Here is a 12029-nt window from a genome sequence, read left to right as displayed (position 1 = left end):
GGCACCGACCCCGGCGAGCTCAACGAATACATCACTGAGTTTCGGGCTAAGAACAAGCAATTTGCCAATGAGGTCGATCGAATTTTTGTTTTGAAGAAACAAAAAGACGAGGAAACCAAGCAAATTGACGCACAGATCCGCGACTTGCACGAGCTTGCACAGCGAAAAATCAATGACCTCGAGCCTGAAAAGCTAAATAGATATAATCGGCTTCTTGACCAGTCTACAGAGCTCATGGGCAAACAAGATGTGGCCCTAACTGAAATGGATGCTGTGATTGCTCGGATACACGATCTCGAGGGCCCAAGTCACCGTCAATCATACTCGGATGAGTATGCGCATCTCTTGAAGCGACGGGCAAGACTGCAGAACGAGGAACGTAGCCTTGTCGACGAACTCGCGATCTGGGAGCTAGTCGATCCCAAAGAGGTGCTAGTCAAGCTCAAACGACGCGTTGAGACACAGTCCAGAGGGCTTAAAGAGTACGACGGACTCGCGAAGGATTTCAGAGACAAAACCGCAGTCGCGCAGAAGCAGCTTGTCGAACTCCACGATGAGTTCAAGGAACGGAAAGGCGAATCTGGGGGCGACAAGGACAAATACGAAAAGCTACGACAACGAGATGACGAAATGTCGAGTTTTATTTCCCAGTTTGAAGCCACGCGCACGTCAACACTGCGAGACCAGCAGCAAACCCAAGATGTCATTGTTGCCCTCCTTGAGCACGTGTCACAGGGTCTCGAGCAACAGCATTCCATGCCTTCGCAGCAGCGCCTACGTGAGATGCGCGACGAGGCGACCTTCAAAGAACGCCAGCTCGAGTCTAGTCAACAAACTACTCAGCGCCTAATTCAGGAGCGCAAACAGCGGGAAGCTGAGATGATTAAAATTGAAAATCTCGATGAAAAGATCCAGATTGAATTATCTTCACTGCAGCAGAAGATGGAGGTGATGAGAAGTGATATGACTGAATTTGATGACGTCGAAGGTCTCCGCCATCGTGCAGCAGCCACAATGAGTGCTCTTTCTAGATTGCTCAAAGAATATCAGGGTCGTCGTGAGTCTGTAAAATCCCAGGTGCTTTGACAAAGAGCACGCTTCAACTCGAGCTGATAACTATGGCGTAGGTCACGCATTTGACAGCGAAGTACGAAGCTCTCAAGGGTAAAATTCAGGCCTCAGAAGCTGCCAAGGCTCTCTCAACTCTTGAAGCTAAGTTACGAACGTACGGTCAAACCATTTTTCATCTACAAGAATATGTCGAGAGTAAAGGTCGTGAGACTGACTACAAAGCCGTCAAGGAATGCTGCACCAACCTTGTTGAAAAACTCAACGCCCATGCAAAGACGGCGGCAGCCGTGGGACATGTATAGACACCAGGCTATTTGAGCCCCAAAGGTGGGGGCACGACATCAGCATAATAAAATGGAGCTCCATGGCGTACCTTCGAAAGCCGCTAGCGAATCTGGCAAGCCAATAGCTGTGTTGAAATCCTACAGCTCGCAGCGCCGGGGAGCGCTCGGGGGGCGCCCCGGACCAAGGTCGCACCCCAGAACATTCTAACATGCTGCCAGGCTGAAAAGCAGAACTTTTCCAGGCGCCAGCCGCGCGGCGAGGACTATATGCGTGGAGCTAGCCGCCCCGGGATATTGGCCGGGTCGAGTGGGTCCCAAACACAGCTAGAGCTCCCTCAAGCATTTCAACTACATGGGAGATGAAGCCTACAAAGCCTGGGGCCTGCGCGCGACGATCGTGGCGATGCGACCCCTCACCCACCCCTCACCATCACTACACCGCACACATTATGGTCTTTTACACGTAGAGAATAGTCGAGCCGAAATTTCCCGCAATCGAGGTGTTTCGAACTTTGGCCCGCTATGGACGCCGCCGAGGAGTGCCTGTCGGCCTTCCATTCAGACTTAGGATTTGGCATGCGCCATGTCATCCCCTTCCCCGAGACTACCCACCACCCTCCTGCGGCGCAAATGAAGAACCCGCCCTGCCCTACACTCAGTCCAGTTATATATGTTTCCCGTAACGAATTACTGCCAGTGAGCGTAGACCACCTATCATCATCCAGCCAAACACAGGTCGTAACTTGAAGTGGATTTGCTCGATTGTTGACGCTCGGCCGTGACATCATGAAGTTGTAGCGCGACCTCGGTTTCCGACTCGGGCATCCGAAGCGGCGGTTCTAGGACTTGGCGCGGCGCTTGGTCTGTGGACCATGTCGCGCCTTTGGCCCGGCTGCGAGTCTCTCGGGAAAGACCATCGGTCGAAGGCGAGCAACTAATAGTTACGAAGTTCGCGTCGGGGCAGCCCGTGGATGACGAGAACGGCCGTTAACGGTGGGGGGCGACCGACGAGGGGCCCAGCTTAGTTCCAGGGGTCGAGCGGGCCGCTGCATCTCGAGTAAACCCCCCCTGGAATGTCCCTCCCGAGTGGCCTGTCAAGGTTGCAGCGGCCCGAACGCCTCATGCATTGCGCAGTGAGCGCCGTGTCACCCGCGGCGCCGCGCGCCTCCCGGAGCCGGTGAGGTGATCTCGATCAAATCGGCTCGAGCCGAAGAGCTGCCGCGAGGGCATCTGATCGCCCTCATGATGAACGATTCCCGACGCTCTGTGACTCGAAGACGACCGAAAATCGGGTCGGGGGAAGCTGCCGCGCCTCATTCCACCCCCTGGGGCTGCCCGTTTGCGTCGCCTCGCAATCGTCCGGATGTCGCGTCTTTTTATGTGCCTGACCCGCATGTTTGCGGACCTCAAAGCCCTGGGATCGTTGCACTGCCGCCGCCGCTGCCGCCGCCGCCGCCGCCGCCGCCGCCGTCGTCATCACGCGCGCGTGAAAATTCGAACCCACAATCAAGGGCAGCGGACGTCCGGAAATAGCATCTTGATTCCACCCGGAAAGGGCGAATTCGTACATAAACCACACGAAACGACTGTCTACCAAGGTCTCCACCTGACAACGATGTAACGCGACGCGCGCACGATGTCGTGGACGCTGAGACGCACTGTACCGTTACTCGGTGTTCAGAGCGACTCCGGACCCTCCCCCGGGGCCCCGGGCGCAGCCCATAACATGCGCAGCGGCGCTTCAACGCGATTCAATTCAGTCGATATCGATAGCCGGAGAACACCGCAGAGCAGTGAGAGCACACATTCAACATATCGTCAAGATGCCGACACGATGCCAATTAGCGCACACGATGATACGACCCAGGACCGCTTCCGGCGGGAGCGAGGAGGCGGCGCGGGATACGGCGCGGCCGCGGACCGAGGACCTCGAGGACGGTGTGCCGCTGCCGCTGCGTGCGCATGGTCTGGAGACGCTTCGAGACGGACGCGCGGCGCGCCGCCCACGACGCGCCGAAGTACAAGATCAAGCGCGCCGCCGTCGACTGGACGGGCGAGGGCGGCATCAAGCGGCCGTCGCACTGGGAGCGGGGCCAGGGGCACCGTCGTCCACGCCGTACTGTATGTGCACTGCCAGGACGAAGAAAGGGACACTGATAGGTGCTGTTTACGAGTTAGACGTGGCATGCTGGTCGTCATGACATTGGTGTCCGCTCGGGCGTTTGCGATGCAGCGGTCATTGTGCCGCGGGCCCTCAGGGTTAAAATCGCATCGGTTTCGTGCCACGATTGTTCGATCTTCGCTTTCGGGGTTTGGCGAGGCAAACCGGACCGCGAGGCGGGAGCGCGTCTTGAGTGGGGTGCAGCCGACGGGGTCACTGCACTTGGGAAATTATTTGGGCGCTATTCGACAGTGGGTTGAGTATCAGCACGAATATGATAGCCTATTTTGTGTAGTTGACCTGCACGCGATAACTATGCCACATGATGCAAAATCTTTGAGCAGGGAGACACTGGATGCTGCGGCGTTGTACATCGCGGCTGGTGTCGAGCCAGATATTGCACCTATCTTCGTGCAGTCCCACGTAAGTGCACATGCAGAACTCGCCTGGCTTTTGAATTGCATGACGCCAATGAATTGGCTTGAGCGAATGATCCAGTACAAGGAGAAGAAACAGAAACAAGGAGAAAACGTTGCGGTTGGACTCTTCGACTATCCCGTCCTCATGGCCGCTGATATACTACTGTACCAAGCAGATCTCGTGCCGGTTGGTGAGGACCAGCGCCAGCATCTAGAGCTTACACGGGACATTGCGCGACGCTTCCATGACCTATACTGCAAGCGGAAGCGCAGAGTCTTTCGTGAACCCAAGGCGCTAATTGTCAAGGAGGGGGCACGAGTCATGTCTCTTGCAGATGGTAAAGCTAAGATGTCAAAGTCAGCACCAATTGACGGTTCACGCATCAACCTTGTCGACTCACCAGACCTCATCGCATCCAAGATCAAGAAGTGCAAGACTGACCAACTGAAAGGTCTCGAGTGGGACAATCCTAATCGCCCAGAGGCCACTAATCTTCTCAATATTTATCAATCTGTCACTGGTCTTGAACGGGAAGTAATCCTGCGTGATGTTTCTGACCTCTCTTGGGGTGCTTTCAAGCCCAGGCTCACCGATGCTATCATCGCTCACCTCGATCCTATCCAACGCGCGTATAAAGAGCTTGCCGCAGATCAGCTCTTTCTGTCACAGACTCTCAAGCAAGGTGCACACCGAGCTGACGAGATTGCAACTAAAACTTTGGATGATGCAAAGGGCGCCATGGGCATTACCACGAGGAGCGGCGTGTAAGACAATGGGATAAATGGCCAAATAGAGCATCGCTATGTGGAGCAATACATGGAACGCAGGCTGTGTGAAAACTTACCCCATGCGTGCCTTGGCGTAGCGAGTTGTGGCACTTCTAGTATGACCTGGTTGGGCATTGCCCCCGTACTCTATTTCCCCACGGCTTATGCCGCCGCGGGAAATACGACGCGTTCTAGTTTGGACCCCACCCGGGCCCCCGGCGCCTGAGTAAAGCTGGACACGGGAAACCCAACGAAGCTGAGTTTGCGGCTAGTTCACTTTCGGACGGCTCAGCCCCCAAAAGAATCTCCTAGAAGGCAACTTGCCGTAAAGTTGAAGTAAAATTGAACTAAAATGTGCTCAAAACAACCTCCTAGGCCTGGTTCGCCCCAAAAGAATCTCCCAGGCCTGACAAGTTGGCCAGGAAAAAAGAATCTCCCAGGCCATGTTAATTCACTAATTCACTACATGCAGCAAAGCAAATTTTAAGATTTCGGGGATGGTCTACAGATTAACGACCTGAAGCATGAACCATTACCATTCAAGTTCTTTGAATGCCTGGTTTGCTCGAGATCACACTGATTGGGCTCATTCGACTAAGGTAAGCTAGGTCGACAAAGTTTTGCGCCATTGATTCGCAGTGCGCCAGGTCCATCGAGCGTTGGAATACTGGCGATCTGAAAGTATGACCGTTGCTGGAGAGTTGCCCTCAGAGGTTATGGGGGCGTTGGGGCTACTCTACGTTCCACATGGTGGACGTGGATGTGGAACTGCATATGTAGCGATTGTAGAGGCACTGCGTCGCCGGATTGAGGTAGCAATACCAGCCATGTGCTTTGAAATTCGCAAAGCCCTACTCGAGGCAGCGTGGTCATTTTCTTCCCTCTCAGAATGTCGATCGGTAACAGCCACGCTGCTAGAGACTTGGTCTGGAGGTCTGCCCAGTGAACTTGCCAAGATGGTGCATGACTGGCCGGAAGATGCCTTTCTCAGGCTACCAAGACTCATCCGTTGGAAGTCGTCGCGGCTTCCCAGAAAATATTCGTCCCCGAACCCCAAAGTGCTATCGTAGGTGTTGTCTTGTAGTGCCCATTCGCCTCCGGATCACATTGGCTCCTCTAATAGAGCGATGGTTCTATAAGATTGCCCCGATTGCTCGCAAGAGCCTTTGGAAAGCAGCCCGTGGGACCCTGGCACGTTTTGGATCTACCGCACGACGTGCAATAGATCAACCGCTGTACACAATGCTGAGCGAACTTGTTGGGCATGATGATGGTGCGCTTCTTAGAAGTTTTGCCATGATTATGTGGCGGGGCATGAAACGCGACGCAGCTGCAAGTCGTGCCTCACTGTTTCCTGTGTTATTTACAGATGTAATCCTTGGTACCAAGCTGCAGTCAACGAACTCAGCACGTCGAATTGCCGGAGTCTTAGACATGGCAGTGACGACCGGGAGTTGGGGGAGCCCCATTCTCCACCGCTTCAAGAGCGCAATGAAATTGGGGGGGAGCCACCCGCCGACAAATGCTCCTAAGGAAGGTCAAAGTTTTACGACTCTTTCAATCGAAAAGCTCCAAAGAGGCCTAGAAAATAGCTGGAAGCAGCTTGAAAAAGCTGACAAATCGAAATTATTTGCAGTACCGGTCACTAATCTCATCGTATTCAGCCGTGATCTTTCCTACTAATCTACCAACAGATGACCATTTGCAAATACAACACAGGCTCCCGGCTACTATTCTGTTGTGCGAAGGTCAATCGATCTTGGTACGATTTGGTCCAAGATCAGACATGAAAACCATGTTTATGATTCGATTCACGCCTTGGATCACGACGTCAAAATCATGATTGGAAATTGCAAAATTTTCAATGCTCCTGGCTCGAGCCAAGCGCGCCTCCGTGATAGTATGCTGTGTTGTCAAAGATTCTGACTATCTTTTAGGCACACCAAGCGGACGTTATTTGGGCGACCTGGCTCCACTTCAAGGCCACGGACGGGTCTCTTGGCAACGAACACTGCTCTAAGAGTTCTACAAGCAATTTTCAAAGTCTGGACATGAGTATTCAAAACACGCCATCACCGAACCTGTGCCGTCTGTTGTTTGCGCTGGTGCTTTGTGAGCCAAATGCTGCTGCCATAGCAGCATGCGACTTGTACGATGATCTCGAGGTCTGCCTTAAGTATCACATTATCCCTGGTCAGCACTCTCGTGTGCCAGAACTCTATAGAGTTCTGCTAGCCCACGTGCTTGCTCAGGCTTCTTTGGACATCAGTACTGTGGTGTTGCAAGCTCTTGCGCAGGATGTGTTAGTTGACGCACCGAGGGCCGTTCAATGTTTCCTGAATATTGCAAATGGTCGTTCAACATCCTTCATGAATCCGCTTGCACTCGCCTCGGGCAGTGTAGAGGCCGTTGATTGATCGCGCACGCGGCCACCATTCCTCAAGCCTACGGATGTTTAGTCCATTTTGGCCTGGTCATGAGTGAACAGGGACGACAACCCCGGCCTCCGGGGGGTGGGCTTTGGGGCACTCTCAGGCCGGCCAGCTCGAGGACCCCAACAACCGGCCGCTACTTTTCACCGGCCATCTGCAAGCTATGGGGGTCATTGGACCCGGCGCTCTCCGGGCTCCACTCCGCCTCCGTTGGCCTGGTTTTGGGAGACGTCCGGGATTTCGGGGGAGGCGAAAGTTAGATGGGCTGCGTCTTGCGGCGCCGTATGGCGAATGCGCCGATTTGTGGACCCCCGGGCATGCCCCTGGCTAGTACTACGAAAGACCTAGCAACCTCCACCTATCGAGGGTGTGCCGTTGTAAAACTGGTCGGTAGTGGCGCACGGAGGTTTTTTGGTTGTTCCGGACTCATCGAAGGGTGCATACGGGCGCCCTCGTTGATCCCAGCGCGTGCGTGCAGCGTTCGCGCGTCGGTGCGCCACATTACCGGAGGTGAGCGCTGCGGTGGCAGTTGCTGTCGCGGTCGCAGCGATCCACGGCATCTGCGTCGTTTCGAGCGGCCTCACTTGCTGTGGGCGTGCAGTTTAGGGCCCTTGGGCCAAGCAAATGTCAGAGGATTGTAAGGCCCTTGGATATATGCACGGCAATTCCAGCCTCATTAGAGAGAGATACCCCAAACTAGGGTAATGGGGGACGTTGATATCAACGTAACGGGGGAGTGCAGTGTCATCTCCATAGTGTGACGTCGCGATAGTAAAGGAGCAAGGTAATGTAAATTATGGGGATGATGGTGACTCTAAATTATGGGGATGATGGTGACTCAAGCTTATGCTCTATTCAGATAGATCCCTTTTTCAAGTTCACTATACTGGCCACGAGGAGCTCCCTTTCCAGGTGCAGCCCCGTAATTCCCCTTAGCATAAACCGTGGATGCGAATAACAAGCAGTATCATAGTCAGAGGTGGATCAGAGGTGGAGCATGACACTGGCACCCTAGTTCAAGTTAGTCACCCAGCATTGATCTGTGATTTCTGAAGACGTACGGGACTTCGTCGAAGAGGCTCCTGGTTTAATACCCCAAGAGACCTAACAGACCACAGATCTCGGTTTCATACCCAAACAGACCAACTTTGAAAGAGACTTCAGTCTGCACTCGTCCCTAGCCGAGAACGACCACTTGCACGAAGTTGTAGGCGGGTTTATACTCCCCGCCTATTAGAGCGACTCAACTAGAGACTTCACTTACCCTCCCTTGCTGTACTATCGCCTTATCTAGCTAACATGCGCACCCCGACTTCGGTGTCACGGTCGCAAATCCTGGGAGATATTGGGGAGATATCTATTCTCATACTCTCCACCCAGCTTTTGCATGCCCTTTTTGCAAACATCCTCGATTTTGGTTGGCCATCTGTTGGCCGGTCCTAGTGGAAACATATAGCTATGTATCACGCCGAAAATAAACATGGCGTCGAGATGGTCGAGATTAAGTCGTCGCTGTCTCTTCAGATGATTGTCTTCTACCAAGGCATGTGAGTTTGATTTTTTATGTTTCGTGGTAAAATTTACAACCTGCTAGGTTCTCCATGTTATACTTTGTCGTGTGCGGTGGTTGTCTCCTAAACAAAATCTATAACTATGAGTTTCAAAATGGAATTTTAAAAATTTTAACCCTACCTATTTTTCTTCTTTGGTCGTGTACTGAGCTTGCCCGGGTTGCACTTGGATACATCGGCAACATCAAGGAACGTGTACCAATGATATCTGCATTCCTCTTGCTCACGATGTTCCCACAAGTCGTTGCTGTTTTTTTCTTCGCGATTCTCCAAGATCCCGTACTGTGCTAGAGTCTTGCGCATTCTCTTGTGTTCTGGACCCAGGCTTTAAAAATACATCCGGCACTTTCAGGTCTTTCCTTTTGATCGCGCTGCTGGCAGTATCATGATATTTTACCTCGTGATTGAGCTCTTCGTGGGGCGATTCACTCTCAAGACGCTTATTCAGCGCCAGACAGCGCAGTTTTTTCGTCTTTGCCAAGAGGAGGAAATACGACGCATGAGGCGGATCGAGGCCGTCCTTCGCGGCGGGGCGCCCACGTGACAACGCTCGCGAGGTGGTGAATTAGGGGGAAGGCCTTGCCAGCAGTGTAAGGAACAGAGGTCCCCCCTATAGCGCGAAAGGATACACGACGCGGAGATATATCATCCGATTCCCGACCCGAACCGGCGACCCCAGCCTCTATGGGGACCGCAAAACAATATTTAGTATTTCTATGGCCGCCGCGGCTAGCTCTATGGTTGTTTCGCACACTGCGAAAGTAGCTTTCTAGTCAACCAAGATAATAATTGGCATAAATGGTAGGTAGAGTGGGCCTTAAGGCCCACCCGGGCCCCACTACCCTAGTTTACTAACTTTAGAAACCCAGTCCGGGGCCCTCTCTCTAAAATAGGTTCGGCTGGCCACGGGGAGGAAGAACTCCGCCGGCAGGCTGCTTCAGCAACGCCGGCCAGATAGGAGCATAAGGAGCGAGTATCGACTGGGCTGCAATAATAAATAGCAGTCCATTCTCTCTCTCTCCTTCGGGAAGATTACCTGTACATATCCTAGTTAACTGCGGCGACGGCGAGTTGAGAGCCGATGAATCTCTTTTGTCTTGTCTGCTCGGCTACCGCATGGACACCGCTGCGTACACTTGCCCCACGACGACTTATTGCTGTGCATAATCATCGACCGCCCTACATTCCTGGCAAGATCGTGGACCCCGGGTATGTTCGTATTTTTGACACTACTCTACGTGATGGGGAGCAGTCTCCAGGCGCGACTCTAACATCGTCTCGTCGCGGAGTGTCGAGGTTCATGTTTTCGAATAATATGGACTATTTAATGATAGGTCAGAAAAGCTGGAGATTGCAAAGCATCTGTCTAAGCTGGGAGTTGATGTGATCGAAGCTGGTTTCCCAATTGCGTCGCCTGACGATTTTGAGGCGGTGCGGCAGATTGCACAAATAGTGGGGAACGAAGTTGATGACTCTGGATACGTACCTGTTATCTGCGGTCTGTCACGTGCCAATGCACGTGATATTGAACGTGCTTGGGATGCAGTGAAAAGTGCAAAGTTACCCCGCCTACACACATTTATTGCTACGTCCAACATTCACATGGAGACAAAGCTATGCAAGACGCCTGACGAAGTCGTCCAGATTGCAGTCGACGCTGTCAAGTTTGCGCGGTCTCTCGGTTGCGATGACATTGAGTTTTCGCCCGAAGATGCTGGGCGGAGCGATGTGCCGCATCTCCGCACGTAATTAAGGGAGCACAAACTAGATGCGTCAATCGGTAGGTAGACTTCCTTGTCCGGATCCTGGAAGCTGTTGTGGATGCTGGAGCCACTACGTCGGAAACTGTGTCGACTTTTCATACATATGTTCACCGTTCATATTGTACCTTTGTAGGCTAAACATCCCAGACACAACTGGATGGAATACGCCATGGGAATTTGGTGAACTCATTGCCACCTTACGTCGCCGTCTCGGTGCTCGTTTGGAAGATATAATTTTTTCAACACATTGCCAAAATGACCTTGGCCTTGCATCGGCCAATTCGTAAGTCCAGCAGTCCCATAATTCTATAGTTCTGGAGTACTTCGTTATCAACGCTGAGAATGCTATACAATAGGCTCGCGGGTGCCTACAATGGTGCTCGACAAATTGAATGTACGATCAATGGCATTGGTGAACGTGCCGGAAATGCAGCTCTTGAAGAAATTGCGATGGCGCTCTGTCTGAGAGGCACGTCAGAACATGCTTTCGCTGGCGGACCACGCTTGTGGACAGGCTTGGATACAACATTTATAACACCGTGTTCACGGATGGTTGCAGAGTACACTGGCATGGCCATCCAACCACACAAGGCTATTGTCGGTGCTAATGCGTTCCGCCATGAGTCGGGCATTCATCAGGATGGAATGATCAAGAATAAAGCAACATATGAAATCATGACTCCGGAGTCCGTTGGCCTGCCACGGGGACAGGCTGAATCCGGTGCTGGCATCGTACTCGGTAAGCACAGTGGTCGAAACGCGGTTTCTACTCGCCTCGTTGAGCTTGGTTACGGCGACATTGCCGATGACAAGCTAAAACTTGATGCCATCTTCACGCGTTTCAAGCACGTCGCCGAGCGCAAGAAGGGAGGTCTTGATGATGACGAACTTGAGGCTCTTGTCTCAGATGAGGCGTATCAGAACACATGCGCACTTTGGACTCTAGTTGGTGCGCAAGTAACGACAGGTTCTGGAGTCATCCCGACAGGAACTGTCACCATGCAGGGTCCAGATGGAGTCATACGCCATGCTGCGCTCACTGGGTCTGGGCCTGTTGACGCAGTGTACAAAGCGATTGATGCTCTGACGGGCGTTAAGGTTGACCTCGAGAGTTACGGTCTTGAATCTGTCAACTCCGGAATTGATGCCATGGCCACGACCAAAGTTCTCATTAAGCCTCGCATCGGAACACAACTGGAGTCAGCTGCTGTCCATAGCCAGTCGGGTGCTACCACGAACAAGCGTTTCTCGGGCTCAGGGTCAGACACAGACATCGTTGTCTCTTCGGCCCGTGCCTACATCGCAGCAGTGAACAAGCTTCTCAATTGGAACATGCATCGTTACTCAAGCAATTTAAAGGCCATTTCTGGAGACTTTCGGGCTTCATCGGCCTGATGCACCGTCTAGACGCACGGGTAAAGCGTGGGGCGTAGTAAGGGCGTAGGCACATCTCCGTAGGCAGGCGCGAAGAGTCAAAGTAGAATGGGGGGGCTATCCGGCCTGAACACGAGTTATCCTTCCTCGGTACTATTTGAAAGCCTCAAGAACATTCATGTGGAG

At 52.8% G+C, this 12029-nt stretch overlaps 3 protein-coding genes across 3 annotated transcripts; all 3 read left to right on the top strand.

The window, feature by feature from the left end:
* Positions 1 to 2718: 2718 nt before the first annotated feature.
* On the top strand, positions 2719 to 4946 carry AURANDRAFT_70285 (hypothetical protein; the record flags this gene model as incomplete). The annotated part of the gene is made up of 2 exons (XM_009041345.1): positions 2719 to 2735; positions 3693 to 4946. The coding sequence occupies 2 exons, from the start codon at positions 2719 to 2721 to the stop codon at positions 4702 to 4704; spliced, it is 1029 nt and encodes a 342-aa protein (XP_009039593.1).
* A 3781-nt stretch (positions 4947 to 8727) lies between these two features.
* AURANDRAFT_72172 (hypothetical protein) lies at positions 8728 to 9314 on the top strand (the record flags this gene model as incomplete). Its single annotated transcript, XM_009041346.1, has 2 exons — positions 8728 to 8985; positions 9059 to 9314. 2 exons carry the CDS (start codon positions 8737 to 8739, stop codon positions 9248 to 9250), a joined length of 441 nt encoding a protein of 146 aa, XP_009039594.1.
* Positions 9315 to 9771: 457 nt separating this feature from the next.
* On the top strand, positions 9772 to 11920 carry AURANDRAFT_54528 (hypothetical protein; the record flags this gene model as incomplete). Its single annotated transcript, XM_009041347.1, has 5 exons — positions 9772 to 9981; positions 10041 to 10434; positions 10491 to 10543; positions 10603 to 10752; positions 10826 to 11920. 5 exons carry the CDS (start codon positions 9788 to 9790, stop codon positions 11862 to 11864), a joined length of 1830 nt encoding a protein of 609 aa, XP_009039595.1.
* Positions 11921 to 12029: the final 109 nt, after the last annotated feature.

The sequence above is a fragment of the Aureococcus anophagefferens genome (assembly GCF_000186865.1).
Source record: "Aureococcus anophagefferens unplaced genomic scaffold AURANscaffold_20, whole genome shotgun sequence".
NCBI lineage: Eukaryota > Pelagophyceae > Pelagomonadales > Pelagomonadaceae > Aureococcus > Aureococcus anophagefferens.
Note: the sequence above shows the minus strand (reverse complement) of the source record. Positions and strands in the feature narration are given on the sequence as shown.